The sequence below is a fragment of the Vitis vinifera genome, chromosome 8, assembly GCF_030704535.1.
Source record: "Vitis vinifera cultivar Pinot Noir 40024 chromosome 8, ASM3070453v1".
Taxonomy (NCBI): Eukaryota; Viridiplantae; Streptophyta; class Magnoliopsida; order Vitales; family Vitaceae; genus Vitis; species Vitis vinifera.
This window is the reverse complement of record NC_081812.1, coordinates 19217770-19245000: the sequence shown is the minus strand read 5'-3', so window position 1 is coordinate 19245000 and position 27231 is coordinate 19217770. Positions and strand designations below refer to the sequence as shown.

The 27231-nt window shown below is 35.8% G+C and overlaps 3 protein-coding genes, 1 long non-coding RNA gene and 1 pseudogene across 6 annotated transcripts; 3 read left to right on the top strand and 2 right to left on the bottom strand.

Annotated features, from left to right (window-relative positions):
• Window positions 1-1946: 1946 nt before the first annotated feature.
• LOC100261440 (cytochrome P450 76A2-like) lies at window positions 1947-6595 on the top strand (annotated as a pseudogene).
• Window positions 6596-9284: 2689 nt separating this feature from the next.
• Window positions 9285-11369, top strand: LOC100267172 (iridoid oxidase). The gene is made up of 2 exons (XM_002267529.5): window positions 9285-10255; window positions 10481-11369. Exons 1-2 carry the CDS (start codon window positions 9329-9331, stop codon window positions 11090-11092), a joined length of 1539 nt encoding a protein of 512 aa, XP_002267565.2. The 5' UTR covers window positions 9285-9328; the 3' UTR covers window positions 11093-11369.
• A 524-nt stretch (window positions 11370-11893) lies between these two features.
• Window positions 11894-20672, bottom strand: LOC104880143 (uncharacterized). Its single transcript, XR_786484.3, has 3 exons — window positions 20455-20672; window positions 15891-16073; window positions 11894-12069 (listed from the first exon to the last, which is right to left on the bottom strand). It is a non-coding gene; the product is annotated as an uncharacterized LOC104880143 (long non-coding RNA).
• On the top strand, window positions 16925-19032 carry LOC100249522 (iridoid oxidase). Its single transcript, XM_002283736.3, has 2 exons — window positions 16925-18203; window positions 18286-19032. The coding sequence occupies exons 1-2, from the start codon at window positions 17289-17291 to the stop codon at window positions 18904-18906; spliced, it is 1536 nt and encodes a 511-aa protein (XP_002283772.1). The 5' UTR covers window positions 16925-17288; the 3' UTR covers window positions 18907-19032.
• Window positions 20673-23188: 2516 nt separating the features above from the next.
• On the bottom strand, window positions 23189-26327 carry LOC100244314 (uncharacterized). Of its 3 annotated transcripts, none has more exons than XM_002277541.5 (2): window positions 25945-26327; window positions 23189-25378 (listed from the first exon to the last, which is right to left on the bottom strand). In XM_002277541.5, the coding sequence occupies exon 2, from the start codon at window positions 25316-25318 to the stop codon at window positions 23630-23632; it is 1689 nt and encodes a 562-aa protein (XP_002277577.2). In that variant the 5' UTR covers window positions 25319-25378; window positions 25945-26327; the 3' UTR covers window positions 23189-23629. The 3 variants fall into 3 exon arrangements, with proteins under 3 accessions (XP_002277577.2, XP_010654033.1, XP_019076951.1); XM_010655731.3 differs by having other exon boundaries at window positions 23189-25557; window positions 25945-26293; XM_019221406.2 differs by having other exon boundaries at window positions 23189-25322; window positions 25945-26293.
• Between the last annotated feature and the right edge of the window lie 904 nt (window positions 26328-27231).

Here is a 27231-nt window from a genome sequence, read left to right as displayed (position 1 = left end):
GGTCCGAGAATGAGCGATCAATGAACTCTTCCCTTGTCTCCCAAAATTCAGTCCAAAGTGGAGTGTGTGAGTGTGTTTGCCGAGAGAGCTCTCAAAGAGAAGAAAGGATGCTCTACCGAAAAAATGCAAACACATCTCTCTATATATATATATACAAATAAATACATATATATATATATATATATATATATATATATATATATATATATATATATATATTGTACATTACACACTTTAGTTGGACGACTTGACTTAATGGGCCAGTCAAGTGAATTAGGGTGAGCCCATAAAAAATTAAGTAACAATATGTGTCCAGTCCCATTATGGACCACAATGCAAAAATAAATTAACACTGATTTATGATATTATCAAATTAATTATGTAAGTCCACACATAAAAATTCCAACAAGAAACTCTTCGGTAGTAGTAGTAGTATGCTATGATATAATGATTGTTCCCACGTGAAAAAATCTTGTCATGAAGAGACGGACTTTTCTCAATAGTACGGTAATTTAAAAAAGTTATGCTTAAATTATTGTAGTAAAAGAAGTTATTACAAATATATGGTAGTTTTTGCCACCTAGGAGAGAGGAGAGAGGGTGAACGGAAAAAAAAAAATTTTAAACCAAAATCACATTTTCAAATTTCAAAAGAAAATTTCAAAAAGGAAATCGTCTCTTCAAGAGACGAGTTCCCATGAAAAAAGTTCCCAAATTAAAAAAAAAAAAAAAAATCCTCGAGGAACTCGTCTCTTCAAGAGATGAGTTCCCATGAAAAAAATATATATTTTTTTTAAAAATTCCCAAATTATTAAAAAAGAAAAAAAAAATTCCTCAAGGGAACTCGTCTCTTGAAAATACGAGTTCCCATAAAAAAAATATATTTTTTTAAAAAAAATTCTCAAATTATAAAAAAATAAAAATTCTTTAAGGGAATTCGTCTCTTCAAGAGACGAAGTTCCCATGAAAAATGAGGAATTGTTTTTTTTTTTTTTTTTAATAATTTGGGAATTTTTTAATATATATATATTTATGGAACTCTTCTCCTAAAGAGACGAGTTCCTTGAGGAATTTTCTTTTACCACTCAAACGTCTTCTTATTCTCTCTCATGCGTAATCCCATATTTTTTCTTGACTTTTCCCCCACTCAAATATCCTTCCATCCTCTCTCTTATGCATGCAGCCACATATTTTGCTCCCAAACCTATTTAATATGTGGGGACTACATGTTTTGCTCTCAAATCACTTAAATATATGGTGGTCCCGGGTGATTTTCTTTTCTTTGCCATCTAACCACTCCTAATAACAAAGTTCCCTTGAGGAATTTTTTTTTCATGGGAACTCGTCTCTTGAAGAGACAAATTCCCTTGAGGAATTGTTTTTATTTTTTATTTTTTTATTTTTAATTTGAGAATTTTATATATATATATATATTTTCATGGAACTTGTCTCCTGGATTTTTTTTTTTTTTTTATAAATGGGGAATTTTTTTAAAAAAATATATATTTTTTTCATGTAACTCGTCTCTTGAAGAGACGATTTCGTCTTTTGAAATTTGAAAAGATGATTTTGGTTTAAAAAAAAATTTATCCATTCACCCTCTCTCCTCTCTCCTAGGTGGCAAAAACTACTATATATTTGTAATAACTTCTTCTATTATAATAATTTAAGTATAACTTTTTTAAATTACCATACTATTAAGAAAAGTCCTTGAAGAGACTGTATCCTGCTCACATCGTCTTAATGGGGTGCTGACAAAATTAACAACGTGGAACTTTTGGTGTTTTTATCCAATAATATAAAGGCAAGGGTCGGCAAGCCCACTGTATGGGTTGCTGTTATCGGACAATTCAAGCAATATATAAATTTATATTACATTAGCAGGATCAACAAAAGTACCTAGGGACCGAGCTAGGAGAGCTCACATGCTAGGTTCATTGAAGAGCGATGGAACGGGCTTCAAACTTTCTTCTTTATTTGATTGTGATTTCATCTTCAGCTATGTCCTTCATGCTTTGCCGGAGAAAGTCTGGCTTCAACCGGCTACCTCCAAGACCAATAGGATGGCCAATTCTGAGCAACATGTTGGATCTCGGAACAATGCTGCACCAGACACTTGCGGGGTTAAGACACAAGTATGGGGACGTGGTGTGGCTCAGGCTCGGTGCCATAAAGACCATGGTTATTCTGTCCTCTAAGGCTGCTGGTGAGCTGTTCAAGAACCACGACCTCTCTTTTGCTGACCGCAGCATTGGGGAAACAATGCGAGTTCATGAGTACAACGAGGGGTCCTTGGCCCTAGTACCTTATGGCCCATACTGTTGGAATTTTTATATGTGGACTTACATAATTAATTTGATAATATCATAAATCAGTGTTAATTTATTTTTTGCATTGTGGTCCATAATGGGATTGGACACATATTGTTGCTTGATTTTTTATAGGTTCACCCTAATTCACTTGACTGACCCATTAAGTCAAATCGTCCAAATAAAGTGTGTAATGTGTAATATATATATATATATGTGTGTGTGTGTGTGTGCTTTTGGAGAGCATCCTCTTTTCTTCTCTTGGAGAGCATTCCCGGAAAACACACACACACTTACACTTTGAACTGAATTTTGGGAGGCAAGAGAAGAGCTCATTGATCTCTAATTCTTGGACCATCACGCACCCGGAAAGCAGCTTATTGGATATCAGAAGGAGAAGAAATGACTTCCCATGACATAAACCAAGGTAATCGGTTGAATTTTTGCTATTAAATGCATGCTCAAATGTTAACATGTGATCCTATAATATTTCAATTCTTTTCAATTGGTATCAGAGCTAGCATGGTTGACATTTGAGCTGCAATTTTGGGTTAATTTTTTATTTCTCGTTTTTTGGTTATGGAAGACATTTTTTGGTATTGTAATACTACATTATTGTTAGAAGGATTGCTATTATTGCACATTTTCTTATGAATCAAGCAATGAAGCATATATGATTGCTTTTGATTATTTGTTTTTGATGAGATTCTATGGGACATTGAATTATGATTATGTATATGTTGTGATGTTTGATTATGTAGTCCAAGTGGGAGAATTGTTGGAATTTTTATGTGTGGACTTACATAATCAATTTGATAATATCATAAATCAGTGTTAATTTATTTTTTACATTGTGGTCCATAATGGGACTGAACACATATTGTTGCTTGATTTTTTATGGGCTCACCCTAATTCACTTGACCGACCTATTAAGTCAAGTCGTCCAAATAAAGTGTGTAATGTGTAATATATATATATATATATATATATATATGTGTGTGTGTGTGTGTGTGTGTGTGTGTGTGTGTGTGTGTGTGTGTGTGCGTGCGCTTTTGGAGAGCATCCTCTTTTCTTCTCTTGGAGAGCACTCCCGGCAAACACACATACTTGCACTTTGGACTGAATTTTGGGAGGCAAGGGAAGAGCTCATTGATCCCTAATTCTCGGACCATCATGCACCCTGAAAGCAACTTATTGGATATCAGAAGAAGAAGAAATGACTTCCCATGACATAAACCAAGGTAACCAGTTGAATTTTTGCTATTAAATGCATGTTTAAATGTTAACATGTGATCTTATAATATTTCAATTCTCTTCACATACCGGCGGACTTACGACCGATATGTTCACAGTAAGGCGGATTAATGAGACAGCCAATGTGCGTAGAAAATGTGTGGATGACATGTTGTTATGGATAGAAAAGGAGGCGCTTGGGGTGAATGGAGAAGCGTCTAGTGTTCACGTTGCGGAAGCTGTCTTCCTCTCCAACATGCTAGGAAACCTTATGCTATCACGGGATGTGTTGGACTTGCGATCCGAAGAGGGTTCGGAGTTTTTCACCATAATGAGTAATCTAACGGAGTGGTCTGGCCATCCCAACCTAGCTGACTTTTTCCCATGGCTTGGATGGCTGAACCTGTAGGGACTAAGGAAAAACATGGAGCATGTGTTATTTCCACATTAAAATTAAGTGGGTGGCCCACTAACCTAGTATTTAGCCAATTAAAAGAATACCAAATATCTTTAAACTGTTATATAGATATTTACCCTTGATGGAGTGGGTAAATTATAATAATTATAATAATTATAATATTATTATTTGAAATAAAAAACAGTTATTCGAATAACATCTCAGAACAGTTTTTGAACGTGTATTCTTGGCCCTCTTCTCCTATCAATAAGATATATATACAGAAACCCCTTCATGTGCGGTGAGTGCTCTCTTCCATCAATTACAGAAAACAATTCTATGTATTAAGGTTTGATAAGGAGAAGAAGAGATCAAAGATTTAAGATCTATAAACTGAAGGGAAATCTCTCATGGCTGCGTGTTCTTCAAACGGTATGTAATCTATTTATTAATTAATGTTTTTATTATTTTATTATCAGAGATGAGTTTGAATTCAATGATCTGGATTATTGTGTGTTAATTTCCGTATTAAATCTCAACAGCGTGACCTAGGAAAAGCTATGGAAATGGCTTCTGGATTCGTCAATGAGCGCATGAAAAAACAGAGGACGGAAGGGACCAAGAGGAAGGACTTTCTGGATGTGCTGCTGGAGTTTGAAGGAAATGGTAGGGACGAGCCCGCTAAAACCTCAGACCGCGATGTCAATATATTTATACTGGTAATATTCATTACCTTTTCTTGCTTTTCTTGCGATGGTTGATTACACCCAACAAAAAAATACAAAATTCTTGAATGATTTGGTAAAAATATTTTACTAATCAAAAAGTGTCACGAAGGATGAAATAAGTGGGATGTAATGCAGGAAATATTTATGGCGGGATCAGAAACCAGTAGCAGCATTGTTGAATGGGTGATGACGGAGCTACTACGCAACCCCAAATCAATGTCGAAGGTGAAAGATGAGCTTGCTCGAGTAGTCGGAGCAGATAGGAATGTTGAAGAGAGCGACATTGATGAGCTCCAATATTTACAGGCGGTGGTGAAAGAAACGTTACGATTACATCCTCCAATCCCATTCCTAATTCCACGGAGTGCAATTCAAGATACCAGCTTCATGGGGTACCATATACCAAAAGATACTCAAGTTCTTGTGAATGCTTGGGCCATTGGAAGAGACCCGGGTTCTTAGGAAGACCCATCATCTTTCAAGCCTGAGAGGTTTCTAGACTCCAAAAAAATAGATTATAAGGGACAAAATTTTGAGCTGATTGTTGGGAATTGTCCCAAATTCCTAATTAGTAAATATTCCTTTTTGTAAAGAATATTGTATAGAATATTTCTAGGTTGATATATTATTGTAATATTAGACTTCCTTATAGAATAAGGAAGGTTGTTGGAAATATCTCTATAAATATTCTAGGTCATGAGGGAAAAAGTTATGAGATGGAGATGGGCCTATAGAGACTATACGAGGTGGATAGAGATGTGAGGAAGAACGGGAGGTACCTGGTGGAGCGAGAGGGCTCGTAGTAAGGTATGGATACAAGGAGTGGGGAAACATGGGATGTTTCGGGAACCCAATAGTTGTATCTGGTTTTATCCTCTGTAATATTTTCTATTGTATAGTGGAATTATTCTCTCTCATCCGTGGATGTAGGCATGGTTAGCCGAACCACGTTAAAACCTCGTGTACCGTATGTGTGATTGTTTTATCTTTGTGTTCTTGAACTAACATTGTTGGGATCAAAGCTTTCGTTGGCACTACAATTGGTATCAGAGCTTGGGTTGAAGATTTCTAGAAGAGTAAAAGATCACAAAGCACACAAGATGAAAACAAAAGGAATTTTCACTGAAGGTGGAGTCAATTGCTCTTTCGTGGTGATATGATACAAAAAGGTTTGTGTCATGGAGAGATTGAAGATTAACTTCATGTAATTTGGTCCAAGGTGGAGATTGTTGGGAATTGTCCCAAATTCCTAATTAGTAAATATTCCTTTTTGTAAAGAATATTGTATAGAATATTTCTAGGTTGATATATTATTGTAATATTAGACTTCCTTATAGAATAAGGAAGGTTGTTGGAAATATCTCTATAAATATTCTAGGTCATGAGGGGAAAAAGTTATGAGATGGAGATGGGCCTATAGAGACTATACGAGGTGGATAGAGATGTGAGGAAGAACGGGAGGTACCTGGTGGAGCGAGAGGGCTCGTAGTAAGGTATGGATACAAGGAGTGGGGAAACATGGGATGTTTCGGGAACCCAATAGTTGTATCTGGTTTTATCCTCTGTAATATTTTCTATTGTATAGTGGAATTATTCTCTCTCATCCGTGGACGTAGGCATGGTTAGCCGAACCACGTTAAAACCTCGTATGTGTGATTGTGTTTATCTTTGTGTTCTTGAACTAACATTGTTGGCATCAAAACTTTCGCTGGCACTACACTGATCCCATTCGGTGCAGGGCGAAGGATTTGTGCAGGGATTCCATTAGCTCATCGAGTGCTGCACCTTGTTCTGGGGACGTTACTTCACCATTTTGACTGGCAACTCGAGGGCAATGTCACCCCCGAGACCATGGACATGAAAGAGAAGTGGGGGTTGGTAATGCTCGAGTCTCAGCCATTAAAAGCAGTACCTAAAAAGCTTACATAGTATTGAGCCACAAATTTATTCTAAGAATCCATGTTATGGCTCAAGTCCCTCCAAAAGGTAAGTCTCTGTTCATATATGTATAAACAAGAGATTTGGAGGATTCCATGATCTCTGTGCTGGCATACGTTTTTTTTTTTTTTTTTTTTATTTAAATAAAGTGACTGGACCCCATGATCCAGTCACGTAGTGATGGAATTGCTACCATTTCACGAGTAAGGAATTTAATTTTGTGAAATAGTTCATCATGGAAGGAATAAAATAAGCTACATCAGGGCCAGTAATATTGATGGAAACTATTCCGTTCCGTATAACCTAAAATCCAGGCTTGGAGAAGAGCATGAAAACTGCATGGGCCAAGCACAAAATTAGTCGGAACTTAAGATGATACAACCAACAGTCGATGTGAGCCAGGCCCGGATTATTGTTGAACAATTTTAAGGAGATCAATTCTATTAGAATCTTACTTATATCTGATGACAACGAATTGCAATCTACACCAGAGATTAATTAATCTATTATCTTTTTATTTCAAAATATTTATAATTTTATTTATAAATTTATGTTTCACATGTATTTAACTAATATACTAAAGAAATAAAAAGACTAGTCAAAAAAATTATCTTAATAGTTTTTATATTTCATTCATTAGAATTTGAAAATAGGATAGTTAAAATTAATTAATTTATTAAAAAAATTTACTATTTCATTTTTGTGTGAAAAATATGAAAAATCTAGGAGAAAGCTTGTTAAAATACATCTATGCCAAAATTATCTAGGTGGCTAAGCATCACATTCAAGGACATTTATCGGCAATTCTAGCTTGCCATCCATTTCGACCTTTGCCTTAGGTGGGTGCTGGCTACGAGCGAAGGGTTGGCAGCTAAAGTCAATAGTCTTCCAAATCCATAAGGTTATTAAGAAAGTTGTGAAGTACATTAGGGTGCATAGAGAAGGATTATTTTCTTGTAATAATACTCAAGAATGAACAAGGATCCTTGTAATAGTACTACAGAATAAACAAGGAGCGACAACTAAAGAGGTACTAGCCCATGTTGACATATATTCTATAGTTAAAAAAAGAAAAAAAGACGGTAGGTATGCAATTAGATTATGAAAAAAAAAAATCAAGAATGAAGATAAGCTCAACCTAAAAACATGGAGTAGGGTTTTGCATAAGTTCAAGTTTGGCCATATTGCAACATTGAAAAACCATCTTCCTCCAAATCCCCATACTCATTGGGTTAATTAATAATAACAAGGATTAGAGCTTCACATTTGTCTATAAATTAATGTCTTAGCAGTGATATGTCTGACCCATTATAATAGACAAAAAACAAAATAGATAACACCATAAATCATAGGGACTTTGATAGAGAAGTCATAACAAGCACAATAGGGTCATGTTTTTTTTGCCCCCATCACCAGAAGGCTCAATCTTATTTAATCAGAATTCCTGACACGAAGGTACGTCAACCTTATACCCGCAAGTGAGGTAAGAAGATTTGCATCATCATCTAATTTTTTTGACTACTAACTTGAGAGATTCCCAAGCTACTTCGATCATGGTGCCAACCTTGACCTAATTCTCAAATATGGTAAATTGATCTTTGTCGGCCTCCAACGCTTACAAGTAGGAGAAAAAGGAAAAAAAATACTGAAGCCTAATCAACAAACATCAAACCCTTGGTAAAAATGTGGTATCAAACACAAAAGACTTATCTTTATCATTATTCTTAAGATAGAACGAGACCTAAGCTTGCTCCTGGATAAGCTCACATCAAATACCAAAAGAATCTTGTGATCTTTTGAAGACCCGACCTCATCATGTACAAATCTCAAAAAAATAGACAAAAGGATATTTTTAATAATATTTTAATAATAACAATTTCTTACTATATTGCTATTATTCTTTATTTTAATAATATTTTTAAAATAAGATAAAAAGCACATAATTGTAAGACAATTAATTAAATAATAGTCAAATCAATGCGATCATCATTTGTATCTCTATAAGTATTTTAATAAAAAAATTAATTTTTATTATAAATATATATATTTTTTTATTCAAAAAAGGTATGTTTTATAATAAAAAAAATGAAGGATTAGATTTGCAAATCGAGATGATTTCATCGCTTTTAATTCAATAATCTTTGATTTAATATAAAAGTTTATTTAGGTTGATGTATATAACCAAGATAATCTCCTTTGAAACAGAATCCAAAAAAATAAAATAAAAAGGCAAAGCATGTGGTACTGCTCGACTCTGTATTTTTCTATTAAAAAAAATATGAATTATAAGGTGTTAAAATTAGTGGGGATGGAAGAATCCAATGCAAGGTGAGGGAGCGAGACATGTGGGAATTTAGAAAGGACGTGAATTATTTTAATAATAGTAAGTTGAATCTATATGTGAGGAAGGTTTATGTGTAAGGTTGGTAAAGGCTTAATAAGTTGTACCAAAAAGTATCAAAATAGTAAAAATGTTCATTCACACAAAATATAAAAAACAAATCTTCGTTTTCAGAAAGGTAATAAATGAAAAGGAGAAAGGTTAAAAGAGAAAAGTACTTCAACAATTCATTTTGAAAAATGGTACTAATCAAATAATATCTTTGAATATTAACTGTCTTTTCCCCTACACGTCATAAGTTTGTTTTATAAGGGAAAAAAAACTTATATGGTGTGCACGTTGTTTGGGGTGGCCCAAAGAGGAGAACACAAGCTGAGACGAAAATGGAGTTGTCCACCGCTTCCATTGTTTTCTGGAGCTGTTTCTTCTCAGCAGCTCTACTACTTTTCCTGAGATTGATCAAATTCACAAAAGGTTCAACCAAATCTACACCTCCAGGTCCCCAAGGATGGCCTATTTTTGGCAACATATTTGATCTGGGAACCCTGCCGCACCAGACCCTTTACAGGCTTCGACCTCAGCATGGACCTGTTCTTTGGTTACAGCTTGGGGCCATAAACACCATGGTCGTACAGTCTGCCAAGGCTGCGGCTGAACTTTTTAAGAATCATGACCTCTCTTTCTCCGACCGCAACGTTCCATTTACGTTGACCGCACACAACTACGACCAAGGTTCGATGGCTCTCGGCAAATATGGCCCATACTGGCGAATGATCCGGAAGGTATGCGCCAGTGAACTCCTAGTCAACAAGCGGATCAATGAAATGGGTTCCCTTCGGAGGAAGTGTGTCGACGACATGATCCGGTGGATTGAGGAGGATGCGGCCAAGTCAGGTGCGGAGGGAAGAGCAGGGGAAGTGGAACTGCCCCACTTCCTATTTTGCATGGCATTCAACCTTATCGGCAACATCACGCTGTCACGCGATGTCGTGGACATCAAGTCCAAGGACGGGCACGAGTTCTTTCAAGCCATGAACGGGGTCGTGGAGTGGGCAGGGAGACCCAACATCGCTGACTTCTTCCCCTTGCTGAAACGCTTGGACCCGCTGGGGATGATGAGGAACATGGTCCGAGACATGGGACAAGCCCTCAATTTAATTGCGAGGTTTGTGAAGGAGAGAGATGAGGAGCGGCAGTCTGGGATGGTGAGGGAGAAGAGAGATTTCTTGGATGTGTTGTTAGAGTGCAGAGATGATGAGAAAGAAGGTCCCCATGAGATGTCAGACAACAAAGTGAAAATAATCGTACTGGTAACAGATATTCAATCTCTGTTTACTCTCCTTAGATTTGGCAAACCACTCTAATATTTTTTAGCATCCTGCTCTGTCAATGACTTTTTACTCATTCAATATGTCTGGTATGTCAAGAGTTATGCTATTCACGCCCACTTGCTCTGCCCAATACATCCACAATAGATATAAATTGCCCATTATTTTTAAAGAAAACTATGAACTCACTGTCCACCGGTGTTGTAGGAAATGTTCTTTGCCGGGTCAGACACTACAAGCAGTACGCTCGAATGGGCTATGACAGAGCTACTCCGCAGACCTGAGTCAATGAGAAAGGCCCAAGAAGAGCTTGATCGAGTTGTTGGACCACATGGGAAGGTTGAAGAGAGCGACATTGATCAGCTGCTATATTTGCAAGCCGTGGTGAAGGAAACTCTACGACTGCATCCCCCAATTCCTTTACTGCTTCCACGAAATGCATTACAAGACACAAACTTCATGGGCTATTTCGTACCCAAAAACACACAAGTCTTTGTCAATGCATGGGCGATTGGAAGGGACCCGGATGCTTGGAAAGAGCCTCTCTCTTTCAAGCCTGATAGATTTTTGGGCTCAAATCTAGACTATAAAGGGCAGAATTTTGAGTTCATTCCATTTGGATCTGGACGACGGATTTGCATCGGTATATCTTTAGCTAACAAATTGCTGCCTCTCGCTCTGGCCTCTCTGCTTCACTGTTTTGACTGGGAGCTTGGCGGCGGTGTCACTCCAGAGACCATAGACATGAATGAGAGAGTAGGAATGGCGGTGAGAAAATTAATACCGCTGAAACCAATACCCAAAAGGAGGACTGTTTGAGATGCCCATGAAAAGGAATAAAATGGCTAAGTTGCTTTTGCAATTCAGTGGAAAGGTATTAATGAGAAGGATGATGTTTTGGAGCATAAGATGATATATCGGAGTACAGACTAGCATAAGGGTCTGTTTCTTGTACTCTATGTAATCCATTGATCCAGCTTTGTTGGTAATGTTAGTAACTCTTTGGTCTCCTGTCTCACGGATCAAGCATCCGATCATGGTTACTTGTATCTGAATTGATTCTCAATTTATTTCTGCTTTTACTGTAAGCTCAGAACTTGAGTTTAAGGACTTGGGGAATTTTAAGCAGATTCTTAGGATGGAGATATCAAAATAATAAAAAATAAAAAATAAAAAATAAAAGAAGAAAGGTTTATAGACTCTGACAAACAGTAGGGAGACGGCTTTGTGCTGATGGCATCTTTAGCAGGAATTCCGTCGACACTAGCTCATAAAGTGATGCATCTTGTCCTCCTGGGGTTGTTGCTCCACCGTTTTGATTGGGATCTTGAATGGGATATCTTCCCAAAAAAACCTACTAAATTTGGCAGACAGGTGCATGTCAGTGACGATGCAGTCTCAACCATCAGAAGTTACCCGAAAAGCCCACGGTCTGAGACTGAAAATTATCAAGGATTTTTGGGTTGGTATAAGTCTCTCAAAAATGTATTACTCTTATTTTTCATAGTTTCACTTTTTTGGGTCCGCAGTTTGCAGTAAGAGCATAAGCTTTATTTCGACTCAAATAAACACATTCAGGGGAAAAAAATATTATTATTTTTAACTCTCAGGACATGATATGAACAAGCTTCAAGCATCAATGGTCAAATTTGTTAATTAAAAAACTAAGTTCTTAGATTACCATCCTCAATTTGGTCTGCTCCATGGGTGTTTCCCAATTCTTTAGATTGAATAGAGCTTTCAATCTGTGAGATGAGATCTCCCACTCTATACTGACAAACCTCTCAAGAAGTTGGCTGTCAAATAGAAAAGTTAAAGTCATCAATAGTATCCGTCCCAATAAGCTTTCATTCACTAAATCTCCATGCAGATAAATGAACCAAAAAATCGTCATCAAGTTATGGTATGAATTTAAAAGTTGAGATCTCGGAGACTTGAGGACTAAGATCAATGCTGAACTAATCAAGTGATTCATACATACACATGGTAATAAATCCAGAATTCACAAATTAACAGTATCAAACCAACTCCCAATTTGTGTGTTATTCAAGAAGTAATTTGCAAATTCTAACTAAACATTTTAATGCATGTTAAGAATATAAGAAACATGACTGTGCCTATTCCCTTACTACCAAGAATATGTATTGAATTCAAGAAATAATTTAGGTTATAACATTAAAAAATAAAAATTAGATTGAGAATTGTTATTACACAAAAAGAAAGCATAAAATTTAAATATTTAAAGCCGCTATAAAAATTTCAGCAAAGTTTATAAGTTGACCTTTCAAAAACCAATATCATTGTACTTGACATTGACCACTGAAATAGATGTATGCACCAAGTCCAACTGCAAGATAGTATTTAGTGGTATCAACCTTACTCTGGTTAGAGTCTTTCAAAGAAACAACGTGCTCCAAGACTCCAACAAGTTTTGTGTTTCAGTGTTTTGTTTCATTGAAGCTTTATAAGTTGCAACTGCCTTTCAAAATATTGATTCCAAGCCTGAAAGTAATATACAATATCTTTTTCTTCCTACATATACTATTAAACAATGAGATAAAATAGTGATTATAAGTTCTCTCAAGTTTTCTTTCATTCTTTTTTTTTTTTTGCGCGTAATTATATTATCACAAATTTAAGTGTTTTTTGAGTATTAGTGTGACTCTTAGATAACTTGACCAAGTTGTTAAGTCAGTCTTCCTCATATACTTAGCTCATTAGGTTAAGCAATCAACTCGATTGGAAGTTTGCTAAGCAACTAACTTGACTTGGAAGTTTGAAAGAAAAAGGAGGCAACAATTAAAGAGTTTGGATGAATGAAGCTTATATTGCATAATAATGATTTACAAGGTTTGCTCACATATGCTTGGCACCCTTGTCAAATGGAGTCTCCAACTATTTATAGGCATCAAGTGGAACTCCTTGAAACTTTGGTGGTTCCACACAATTTTAGAATTCCCTAGAGAATGTTACATAAAAACCTATTTACAAGATATATATATATATAAGAGTACTCTTCAAGAGTTGTGAACTCTCTAGAATCCTCCACATCTCCAAATCTATCTAATATCTCCTACTCATGCGTGGATGTCTCCAAATTAAGGCGGAACAATCATATGATGTCAAACCGAATGTGAACATTGAAGTGCTCATCTCCTTGGGCAAAAGTAAAAGAGAATGGGTGTTTGAGGATGAAAAGGATAGTTTAATGCTCAAAGCACAATGACATTTCATGAATGGAGAAAGAAAGCTAAACTCCTATCAATATATATTGGAGAAATGATGAGATTATTCGGCATTGGAGAAATACATATTACTCAGTTGTCATAATTGAATTAAGGTAAATTGTGCAATTAAAATTGTCGTTCTCTTTGTATGAAAAGGTAATTTTGGAATTGAACATCCCATTTGAGTAGATAAACTTTTAATCACTTGACATTATAATAAGACACAATCTAACGAAGGGCGTCAGAATTTTCATTGTTTCTTGATAGCTCTCCATAGGAATTAGGGGCTAACAAGAGTTAGGCTTGGAGTCCCTCGTATAAAATTAAAAATATTAGAAAAATATATTACTTGGGCATTGCAACAAATATAAATTAGGTGTTAATTTCAATTTAAACATTAAAATTAAAATTACTTTTTAATGAAGGAGCCACAATTAGTTAGAGCTTAATTGATGGCACCGAAACAAACTCAAATTCTCACTAATCAATAGCAATAACTGAAAGTACCTCTAGCAAAAACAGGATTTGCCGCAACTAATTAAAGCCACAAATTGTGCTCTAATGAAACATGTCGGAATAAACTATGCAACTGTAAAGGCTCAACTCACTCAACTTAACTCAAATTGTTGCTAAGACTCTAACCATGGATCTAACATATATCGTGAACAAATTACTAAATGTGCTAAAAGAAGCTCCAAGAGTGTGAAGTATGATGAAAATTTTGACAAATGAAAATTGAGCAATTCATTATATGAGAGATGAAAAATGAAGGTTATGGAAAGAGTTGGAGATTAAATAAATATGAGAAAGAAGGTTGAAGGACATAACTTGAAGTTTTAAACATTCAAATTAAAGTGACTTTGAACTGAAATTTGGAGCACTTTCCAAGGTAATTTTTGAGCATGCTATAAATCATTTCAAAGTTCAAGAAGTCAAAAGTCCAACGCTTCAAACGATATACAAATCGGAACTGAAATAAGAAAGATATGGATAATTGAAGTGAACTGCACAAAGAGAAACGGGGAGGAAGCTAAGTTCATATAGTCATGCGAATTGAAACAAGGGTGACATTCTAAAGGTTTTTGGAAACTAGTTCACATGTTGACGTGAGATTGATCTGAATTGAGTTATTTCTAAAGGTTTTTGGCAATTGTTTGGCATGCCACTTATCATTTCGCATGTCCATGTGAAACTTGAAGTTTTCATGTGAACTTCTTTCTCCTTGTGCGAAATTGATAAATTTTGAGCCTCAAACTCTGTGAAATTCAAATTATACAACTTTGATTGTGTTGATTTTCATGCAACAATTTATGGTGAAAATTAGAGAAAACGAAAAGAAAAACACTTGGATTTAGCGTGGTTCGGCATATTGTCTACATCCACGGGAATAGAGAAAAAGACTTTCATTATATCTTAAATTAGGATTACATAAAATGATATTTATATTAACCCTCAAGTAATGAAAATCCAAAAATGCCCTTAAACTGTATCACGGGGGGCAACCCTCTGAACCTATCATTTGCCTACAACAATAAAAATACAAGCTTGAATGGCAAATGTCATCGCTTCGCTCCGACATTTGCCCATTTTTCTCCATATGTCTTTCATTCAATATGAACCACATATTACAACAAATTGAAAACCCTTGATTTGGAAGGAAGCTTTAATGTGTTCTCTAGGATCTTGTCATATGTCAACTTAATTTTTGGCGTATAAATAGGACATTAGATTTCTTTTTTAGACGCTTTGGATTTTCTTAGGTTATGGAGAAAACAATATTGAAGATTTTTTGTGTGTTTTCTCCATTTTATTAATTAAATCAATTGAATATTTTTATTTTTTATTTAAGCATGGTTCTTTATTCTTCTATTATAAATTATGTGAATGAAATCATCATCATGAGGGGCTAAAAAGTTATCTTAGGGGATGAAACATGAAAACCTAAGATTAGAATCAAGGAAAAACAATGAGTAAAATTAAACTAAAAATAGAATTAATGAAAAATTGAAGCATAATAAATGAAAATAGAGATATCATCTAATGTTAGTTTAAAATATTCTACTCCATTTTTTTTTCAAATTTAATTACATTACATTTAATATCATTTTTGTCCAAGCCTATGTTAAAAATTAAGTTGACCCAAAGTTTGAATCATGAAGATATAAAATTTTATTAAATATAAATAACTTCTTAAATAAATAAAAGAAAAATATTTATGAAAAATAATATCATCTATATTTTATTAATTATTATTATTATTAGATCTTTTAAATTAATTAACTAATCCAAAACCAGGGCAAAAACTCTTCTTAAGCTTTGATTTTCAAAATTCTAGATAAAAATAAATAAATATATTTCTTAATAATTTAAAGATGGTAAGAACCAAGAACCTTCATCATCCCATAGTTGATTGCTTTGAAGTACTTCTTGATCAACTCATCGTCCATGGTTTGCGTGGAATTCACCAGTTGCTTTAGGCGTGATCTCTCCATCAATTTGTAGTCTCCAAATGTGGAGATAAAAGATGATGGGTATTTGTGGAGCTTGGAGGAAGTTGACATGCATGGACTTGGCTGCTTGCAAAATCAAAGAAATGAAATAGAAACTTAATTTAAAAAATAAATAAATAAATAAAAATGAGAGAGATAAGAGTGGGAAACGGACGAGAGATGTGAAAGAAAAGATATAAAGAAAATCTTATTTGAATGAAGGTGCAAAAAGAAAAATAGCAAATCAAATTTAAAATATAATAAAATAATAATATATACACAGGGCACATGTAAGTGGGCCTACGTGGTGTCGATCGAGGAAAATGCGGAGCCGATAACTGGATCTTCCAAAATACAACCCATCCTTTATGGGCTGGATCATCCATTGAATGTGAGAGGACTTCCCAACCAAAGATGGGCCCACAACTCTACTCCGGCGTGCGTGAATCACTGAATGCCGGCCCCCCTCCTCCACTAATGTTATAGGTTCGAGGAAGAATAGTGACATTTTTTATTTTTATTTTTGTTTTGCGTACCTCATTCTGGATCTCCAGAATCAAACCAAGTATCACAGAAAAAAAAAATCACGACCATAGCGAGAAATTAGCACGAATTCCGGGGAAACACTCACATGAGGACTATATACAGAGCAACCTACAAAACTTGCACGGTTTCCAAATCCTATCATTTTATATTGAACCAAAAATAATGGAAGCTTGTAGATGGTGAATTTCAAAAAAATAATAATAATGGAAATTGTATGACAAGTAAATTATTAATTCAACATATTTTATATCAGTAGTTGAATAGGCTAAGGTGTAACTGTGCGAATGTCTCTAAAGCTCAAGCTCAGTAGACTTCGATCGTTTCACCAGGAAGAAGAAAAGCAAATAATCAAAGCATTAATTGAGAAGGTGAAAAGCCATGGACTCAATTTACCATTTTTCAGTATTTTAGAAATCAGTGACAATAATTGTTAGGAGTTAGATGAGTGAGCAAAAGTTGTGAGGCCGTTAGAAACTCGACCAACCTAAGAAATTCCCCTGTGCTCCTCTGTTCAAGAAACGCATACAAATAGAAAACAAGTGGCTCTCAGTTGAACAATTGAAAGAGCCACTTCAATCACTCCTTCCTCTTTCTTTAGTTTTGTTTTTTTCATTATGATATTTTCAAACTGTAATTTCTAAAGCACTTGGTAGCGCATTGTTAAATACAATAGGGTCACTCTTTTTTATATAAGGTGGTTGCGATGAACAAAGATGGAGAACAACATAAACTGGAAAGAAAATAGAGTAGAGCATGAGTTCGCTTCTTTGGTGGAGTGCTTTCTTCTCTGCGGCGTTACTAGTCCTGCTGAGACGGATAAAGCCCAGAAAAGGTTCAACCAAATTGCGACCTCCAGGGCCCCAAGGGTGGCCAATCCTTGGCAACATATTTGATCTGGGAACCATGCCTCACCAGACCCTGTACAGGCTTCGATCTCAGTATGGGCCCGTTCTCTGGTTACAGCTTGGGGCCATAAACACCGTGGTGATACAATCAGCCAAGGTGGCAGCTGAACTCTTCAAGAATCATGACCTTCCTTTCTCCGACCGCAAGGTCCCATGTGCATTAACTGCTTTGAACTACAATCAAGGATCAATGGCTATGAGCAACTACGGCACCTACTGGAGAACTCTCCGGAAGGTGTGCTCCAGTGAACTCCTAGTCATCAAGCGGATCAATGAAATGGCTCCCCTCCGACACAAGTGTGTTGACAGGATGATCCAGTGGATTGAGGATGATGCTACAATGGCGCGTGTACAGGGAGGATCAGGTGAGGTGGAAGTTTCCCACCTTGTATTTTGTGTGGCATTCAACCTCATCGCCAACCTCATGCTGTCCCGTGATTTCTTCGACATGAAGCCCAAGGAAGGGAACGAGTTCTATGATGCCATGAACAAAATCATGGAGTTGGCCGGGAAGCCTAACACGGCGGACTTCTTCCCATTTTTGAAATGGCTGGACCCACAGGGGATCAAGAGGAACATGGTGAGAGAATTGGGACGAGCCATGGATATCATTGCGGGATTTGTGAAGGAGAGGGTTGAGGAGCGACAGACAGGTATAGAGAAGGAGAAGAGGGATTTCCTGGATGTGTTGTTGGAGTACAGACGTGATGGGAAAGAAGGATCTGAGAAATTATCAGAGAGGAATATGAATATAATCATACTGGTAACCTTTTTTGTACTGCTGTTTACACCGTGAATAAAGTTGAATTCGATCTCATTGTTGAATGTGTCCATGATCAATGCAGGAAATGTTCTTCGGAGGGACAGAAACTACAAGCAGTACAATCGAATGGGCAATGACAGAGCTACTCCGCAAACCCAAGTCAATGAGAAAGGTTAAAGAGGAGCTTGATCGAGTTGTTGGACCAGATAGGAAGGTTGAAGAGAGCGACATCGATGAACTGCTATATTTGCAAGCTGTGGTGAAGGAAACTCTACGCTTGCATCCCGCGCTTCCTTTACTGATTCCACGAAATGCATTGCAAGACACTAACTTCATGGGCTATTTCATACCCCAAAATACCCAAGTTTTTGTAAATGCCTGGTCGATTGGAAGGGACCCGGAAGCCTGGCACAAGCCCCTCTCTTTCAAGCCGCGGAGGTTTTTAGGCTCTGATATAGACTACAAGGGGCAGAATTTTGAGTTGATTCCATTTGGATCAGGGAGACGGATGTGCATAGGTATGCCATTCGCTCACAAAGTAGTGCCCTTTGTTCTGGCCTCACTGCTTCACTGTTTTGATTGGGAGCTTGGCAGTAATTTAACACCAGAAACAATTGACATGAATGAGAGGGTGGGCCTAACACTGAGAAAGCTAGTACCTCTGAAAGCAATACCCAGAAAGCGTATTGTTAGGGATCGATGACCATGAAAGGAGATGATGAAAAAAGTCCAAGTTCAGATTGTATAAGGGTGATCTATCATTGATCAAATCAGCATAAGGGACTATGTTTTTTATATCAAGTAATTTCGACTCCTTTAGATTAATATATATATATATATGTATTTCGATCCTTTAGATTTATGTTGTCTACCCATGTGGTGAATAACGATAAGCCTGAATCTTACTCAAATGACACATGACAGAGATCTGATTTTGCAGTCAACATCCGTGGCATCAGCGTATTTAAATTAAGTGGTTCTCAGTCTGTGTAGCAAACCATGGTGGAAAAGTTAGTAAATGTCTAGCTACTTCAAAGAAAGCCCACATATCTTAAAGAGGTAAGAGTTACTAAATTCTTCTCCTTATTTGGAAACCTGGAAAGTGTACCTAATCGGATTAAGCAACATCAGAGACACCTCCGTTCTGCATGAGATGCAAGTCAAAGGTCACTTCATTGATTGGGGGGGAAAGGCTAGAGGTTTTCAGGAAAATAAGGGTCGTTCTGAGATTTGAGTTATTCAGCCCAAATAACAGTCCCCATGAAAAGAGTGAGTATATCATAATATCATCATATACATCAAATATATCATCAAATATTTTTGCCATATTTTATAAGAAGGAATGGCAAAAATATGAACATAATGATGATTCTACACGACGGAAAAACAAGGAAAAGGATAGCTCCATGGTTAAATCGAAAAGGGCTTGATTGATGCTTTTCAATTTTTCTTTATTTCATTTTCTTATGCAATTACTTTAACTTTTTGATTTATTTTTAAATCAAATTATAATTGACTTGTCACTTTAAAATAAAAATAATAATAATAACATTTGAGATTGTCATAATAAAATATCCTTATTTTGATACCATGATTGTCATTATTGAATATCAATACAAGTCATTAGTTTATAAAGATATTTCTAATAGTCGTGTTATCAGCTACACACAGGGATTGAAAAATCGGAAAATATCGCCGATATTTCGAAGAAATATCGGATATCGGGCAGCATCGAAACGATAATCGTCACCGATTATCGATCGACGGAAAAATCGGCAAAAAATCGGCAAAATCGTCGATATATCGGCGAAATATCGGTGAAGCACCGATTTATCGAAGAAAAATCGCGAGTGGACTGACGCGCGGAGCAATCGGAGGAGAATTTTAAAATATCGCCGAAAATATCGCCGATATTTCGGTATTTTTTACCGATTTTTCGGAAAATTTCCCGATATTTCCTACCAATCCAGCCCGCACACAGGATACAAAATCTGGCTCAAAAATCGTGGATTTAGGGTTCGTGAAATTTAAATCCAATGGCACAACAGCAAAGAGACCCTTAAAACAGATCCAGAAATCACAGGGAGCAAAAAAAAAGCAAATTTTTTGGTTTTCTTTGGGGGTTTTGAATGGATTTTCTCGGAAATCAAACGAGGATGAATTTTCCCGGAAATCGAATGGGGGATGGATTTTCTTGGAAATCAAACGGGGGTTGCAAAAAAAAATAATATCAACGTGATTAGATTAGTACCTGCGAGGATTGAGAGTGGCAGAGGAAGAAAGTCTCTCGGCTGGAGGGCAACTTCAGAAAAGGGGAGAGAAAAGGGGAATTCTCTCGGCTGGAGGGCAACTTCAAAAGTGGTGGCCTTTTTAATTTTTAGATTTAGTAAAGGTCAAAAAAAAAACCAAATCATGAACAATTTTCCTCTATCCATATAAATAATTATAAATTATCAAATTTTATTTTGATTATTAAATAAATTAATATTAATAAAAAAAAGTTATTACTATATATTTTTAATAAAATTTTAAAAATTAAATCTCAAATAAAATATTTATATAAATTAATTTAATTTTCATTTAAAATATAATAAAACATGTTTTTAAGAAAAATATTTTAAAATTTTTTAAATAAATATTATCTTCAACAAATTAGGTCATCTTCATCTAACAATATAATGAAATCACATCGATCTCTTCCTTAATATAAGGACTATTGTAATATCATATGTATTATATTTATGTATAAATTATTTTTATTCAATAAAATCAAATATTTTTTAACTCAATTCTAACTCTATATACTTTCAAAATTCATATATATTATTTTTAAAATTCAAATATCGAATCTACCAATATATCTTCGTTTACGATATTTTTCTTCTTAATTATATATATGTCAATTACACTTACAAGATAACTTTAAAATGTGTATTTTTACTTATTTTATCATTTTTTGAAGTTTTTTTAAGCATTCCTATTAATTTTAAATAATTTTCACTTTATCGATATTTGTGAAAAAATATCCACCAATATTTCTCCGATATTTCCGATATATCCGTAAAATCGAAGTACCGATATATCCGTAAAAACCGATATTTCAATCCTTGGCTACACAAACCATTTATTTAAACAGATATACTTCAAACTAAAACGATCGTGCAAGTTCAAAGAGCGTCTTTTATGTTATGGATAATTATCAACCAATCTAATGAAAAAATTACAAGTGGAAACTTTATGAAATATTAATGTTTGGAAATATTGCAAAAGAAAATTAATTGGAAATTCAATGTATTTACAATATTAATTTTTAATAATTTTTGACACTACACGGGGTAAAACAAACCCATGTTTCTAAATGGGTTTCCAATCCATCAACGGTAATTGCAAATCCATTAAACTCCCAAGGCGTAGTCATTATGCATCACCCAATAGAAATGGACCGTTTCATCAGTCAAACGTAATCTTAACACTTTAATTTTCCATGTGTAAGTCCTTTCAAAAAAATAATGACTGTAGCAAATACAGCTTCATTTTAAAGAAGAGAAATTCAAATGAAAAGGGGAAAGGTGAAAGGAGAAGTAGAAAAGGATGCTAAATCATTTCATTTTTGGGTTATAAATTATAAATGAATCAATGTATATATACTAGTAATTTAAAATTCGAACCAGACCATCGATCAGATTATGCTCCCCTTCGGCATGGGACACATCGTCAGCCAAGGCCATAAAGTTGTTTAGGTTTGAGTAATTTGATAGGATGGAAAGAGATCAGAGATTTCCAGGAAAACGAGACTAATTATGATATTCAGTTATTCAGTACAAATATAGTTCCCATGAAACGGGAGAAGATGCAAAATAATCCACAAGCCTGAATTACGGTTACCAACCAGACAACACTAAGCTATATACACTCACAGTTCTACACTGATAGAATGAAATGCTGGCATAAATTATGAATTAAAAAAATTATGCAATAGCACTAGCATGTTAACTGCTAATACAAAAAAAATAAAAAAAAATTTGCCTTAATGTTAAAGAGAAAAGCATTATTATTCGCATGTAATAAGGATGAAAATATCGATAATCGTGAATATATCAGTACTTGGATTTTACGGATAGATTGAAAATATATTGATTGATATTTTAACACATCGATAGATAAAAAATTAATCAAAACTCATGAAAATGTAAAAAACAACTTTTAGAAAAAAAAATTAGAAGTATAATAGACATTTTAAAGTTATTTTGTTAAAAAAAAATTATATATTTATAATATGACTTGTAATATTAAATTTAATTATATCACGTCAATTAATTAAAAATGTGAACTTTGTGAATATACACTTATTATAAAGCTAAATTATTGTAAATATACTAATTATGTGATTCAAATATATTACTATACTAAGTTAATTTACTTATTAAAAGCATATTAATTAATTGTAAAAATGTACTCATTTAAATTTAATGTTATACTAATTTAAAAATATATTAAGTTAATGTTCTCTCAATAGACTATTATTACACTTGAATATCAAAATAAAATTAAATCATTAATTTAAAACTAAATTATTATAAATATACTAATTATGTGATTAAAATGTTTTTATGATTTTTATTTAAAAAGATTGGTACATTTTGACACAAAATATTTTTATTTATTACTTGTATTATCAATATATCCATGATTACCGATATTTCCGCCAATCGATATATCTTACTTATATATCATATCCATCTTTTTCGATACACGATGTATCAACAACATATGCCGATGTTTTCGTGATCACCCAGAGTAGATGCCCAATAGCTTTGCTCACTACTCACATGGGCAAAATGCCATTAATTTTGTACAAAATTATGCGCAATGCCATCGAGTGTTTCAGCACACCCATTCAGCAAAGGTATTCGCAACAAATAGCATTGTTCTTAACAAAAAAAGGTCAAGCCTTCATGAAATATTCTATTTATAATGCTATACGATAAATCAACGAGTATGCTAAAGGATTGATATTCTGAATATAAACCATTAATAGGACAAAGGCGAGCTTAATGGTCCACTGCTATTCTTTACAAGGATGTGGCTGTGAGTTCTAAATTCATTCTTTATACAAATAAAATTTGTGGATGCCAACATAACAATTCAACTCAAAATAGGAGGAACAAATAACTGTTTGGATGCTCCATACGGTACCTTAAGCATCAGAAAATGCTCTCTCGATGACAAGGATTCCGAAGTATAAGAAACAGCAATGCCCAAATAGCCGAGCAGGGAGCACTGCTGGCCAAGCTGCATCCAAAACATAAGTAGCCTTACAGAAGTGTTGCCGACTACTCAAACCCAATGATCTCAATCATCTTTTATCATAGAAAGCAAGAAATCTTTTGTGATAGATCACAATTCAAAGATTGCAAGCAATGTTATTAAACCCTTGGGAGCAAATAATCAGCATGAGCTTTGCTGCCAACGGACTCCAGTGAGGCTCTTTCACTAAGTTCTCTTCCAAACCTCCACATATAGTTCAGACCAACAAGAAGTTCCGTAATAGAAGCTTCTGTCTTTGTTTGATTTGCAAAATAGAGGGTCTGCACCAGAAGCACATTGGTCTTGCAAACCATATGCTGCTTCTCAAAGCTCCGCTCAGAGTGCCACCTTATCATGTTATGAGCAAGTGGAGCTAGCCATTCTAATATCCTTGCCAATGCCAGACTCCAATCTGATGCAAGAGCAGCATCATAAACAGTTGAAGCCAAATTTTTGGCATATAACTTTAGCTTTGTCCTTAGAGAGGCTCTCACAGTTGTCGGTAATGAATCATAGAGGTCATCTCTTGTATCAAGGTCAATCAAGTGAGGAGATGAAGCTAGCTTCTCAATTGATATAATAACATTTGCATAGTGGAGAGCCAAACCAGCATCTCCAAGAGTAGATGCAGGTGCATTTGACAACCTAGACTTGGAATTGAAAATTGGTACCTTAGTATGACTTCTCTTGCTGTGAAAAAGAGACTCTGTGTTGGAACCTGTCACTACATCAATATTTTTTGAACAAATACCATTCGACTTCAGAGAGCCATTGCTTAGCGTCGAACAGCTCTGTAGGATAGGAGAATCATTTCCACCATTCATGCATCCTCTGAAAGGTCCAACAGAAGTCAATTTTTTGGTTTTCAAATGTGAGTGCTTTCCCAAATGAGCAAGTGACTGATAATGATCTGCCTGTTCCTTGTCAGACGCTAGCCATGACCTGGAAGCTGACCTGCCAAGAGGTCCTGAATAAAACCTTGATGAGTTGTTCTCAGATGGATGAATTGAAGATTGCATTAGAGCTGAAATTGAATGACTGCGAGTAAGCAAATCAGTATTTTTGGGATCACAGACATCGCTTCCCTCCTCCTTTGCCATTTGGTCAGTCCCAAAGATATATTTGATCCTCTCAAGGATGGTAAAAACTGATCTTACCAGAAGTCGGACGGTGTAATCATACGATCTACTCCACGGAGACATCTCACATAGATTTCTCACTTCATGACGCTGCAACATAACCTTCTGCTGAAACTCCAGCAATTTCACCCGATCCAAATCCATATTTCCCTGCATTCTCCTCAATGCCTGTTCAAGCTCTGCCAACACTTCCACCTCTTGATACAGTTGTGAGGTAACCGCAACAAATCTCTCCATTTTCTTTACTTTCCTGTCCATCTTCTTCCATTTATACTCCCACCCACACCATGCAACATCATCCTGAATTGAGTCATCAAAATAACATTCAAAATGTTGAAACCTTGGGTTCGTGCACCTCTTCCCAAGCCTAGCTGTGGACCTCATCACAATCTCCAAATTCTCAATTATTTCAGCAAGTGCAAGACCCATAAGATAACTATCATCGTCAGATAGAAGCTTTCTGATCCCAAGTGAGTTCAAAATTTCTTCTTTCAACCTATCAAGTTCTCTATCACTCAAACCATTCCACAAATTAACCACCTTAGACATCAAACTTGCAACTTCAAATGCCAAAATTGCTATGATTCTCTTGTCGGGTTCAGCCACTTTTTGACGTGAAGTCCTCCACAAACTACTGAACCACTTCTCAGTGCCCATGCCGCCCCTCATTATACTACAAAATAACCATAAAGAAAACCCAACCAAACACCTCAATACATCTCACAGTTCCTGTATCATTTTTTAAACAGAACCCCGGTTAGACAATTGAATCTGCAATTGGGCTGCCAAATTACAAGTTTGCTATTTTCGCTCGCAATTACAAACCAAAAGCAGCTCTCACACATTAACAAAGTGCACAAAATACTGACAAAATGAGAGAGAGCTTGAGTATCACGAGAAAAGTAGATCTGAAAATACAAAGCCACCAAGAAAATGACAGAAAATTAACCCCAATTTTCCACCTTAAATCTCATAACTGATAAACGAATTGCCTGACATACCTAAACATATACACTGAGAAAATAAATATATAAACCCTAAACGTAACTCCTGAGAAATTTGGGAAAATGTCAGAAATTTCAAAATTTTCAAACCTAAAATTTCCATTATTGGCACCCAATAAAGCAATAAGCTCCGGTCAACCCAACCTAAAACAACTACAAGGCTGAGTTCAGTAGAGATTTTCACTTTTTAAGAAACAAAAAACAAAATAAGACATCAGATTCATACTTCTACCATTCCTCAGTTTGCTTAATAAATTAATAAGGAAAGAAAAAAAAAAAGAGGGAAATTACCGTTGTGATTTGAAGAACGATGAAGAGCTTATCCAACAGCAGGCTGGAACAACAGTGAGTTTCAGTGGAAATGAGGTGGAGGGCCTAAGTTATAACGTACAACAGCACCGGCTTCAAATAGCCCCGACCATAGAAGGCCAAGGGGGAAGAGACAAAAGGGCATGAGAGGCGGAAATCGGTCAAACCGATGTGGGAAACGGGTTGTTTCTGGGTTTATCCTAGTGGAATATTAGGATGGTGCTTGATGCAGCCGAGGTCTAAGTGATGGAGGCCCTATCGAGTGATGAAACGACATCTTTTGTGATTGGGTTTTGGTGTCGAAGCGGACCCACCACGACATCGTTTTGGTCTGAAGAGACAGTTTTGATTGAAGGAATACCAAGCATATGGGAATCCCGCGTTAATTTCTGAGATTGTGGGGTTGGGTATTGAGGATTTTATGGGGCCATATGCTTGTCACGTGTACCGTAATCAATATACAACTAACCAAGTCTCCATCACGATGTTGAAAGGCTTGCTTCTCCCTCATAAATATTGCATCTACTCTTGTCCTCAGGTGGACATGTGGGCCTGCTCCTCTGTCGTCGTCACTCATGAGACGCGGCTGCAATTTAAATTCAAAATGACCCTCCGAAGACTTGGAGGCCTTCTTCTCAAGTGGGCCTTCCCCGTAGATTCGTGGGTCTCTCATCTTTGCGCCTCCTATAGTTGGGCCTCTCAGTATGTGGGCCGTGGTCCCTTCTTCTCGGTGCTCTGTAGTTAGGGCCCTTGACTCGATGCTCGGTTCAACCTCTTCTAATCCATTAACCATCTATAGGTCTATATTTAAAAAACCGATAACAAATCTTCTAAATGAATTGCCAATGTCCACGTGATACCCATCTCATCTGTCTTGGAGAACAACAGGCCATAACTCCGGTGTGAGCGAAACACGCAAGACACCGCCATAAATACCCCACTAGGATATTTTATATTGGTAATTTAGAATAGCAAGGCATGCACGCTCCCAAAATTTTGTAAAACTTTTTAGATGAGAGAGAGAACCAGAATAGTATTAAATCAGTTGTATTCAACCAAGAAGCCTTTGAGGCCTAGACTTTTTCTTTATCCAAAACCAATGAAACTAGACACTGCTGTGCTTCAATCTCCCTCTCACTCCTCTCCTTTTTGTCCTTGCTGCCCAGTTCTTCCTCCTCCTACTCCTACATTCTAATGCGTCTGTATATTTTATGCAGCCCATGATTCAACAAAATGGGACCCCCACCCAGAAAATTTTGGCCATACACC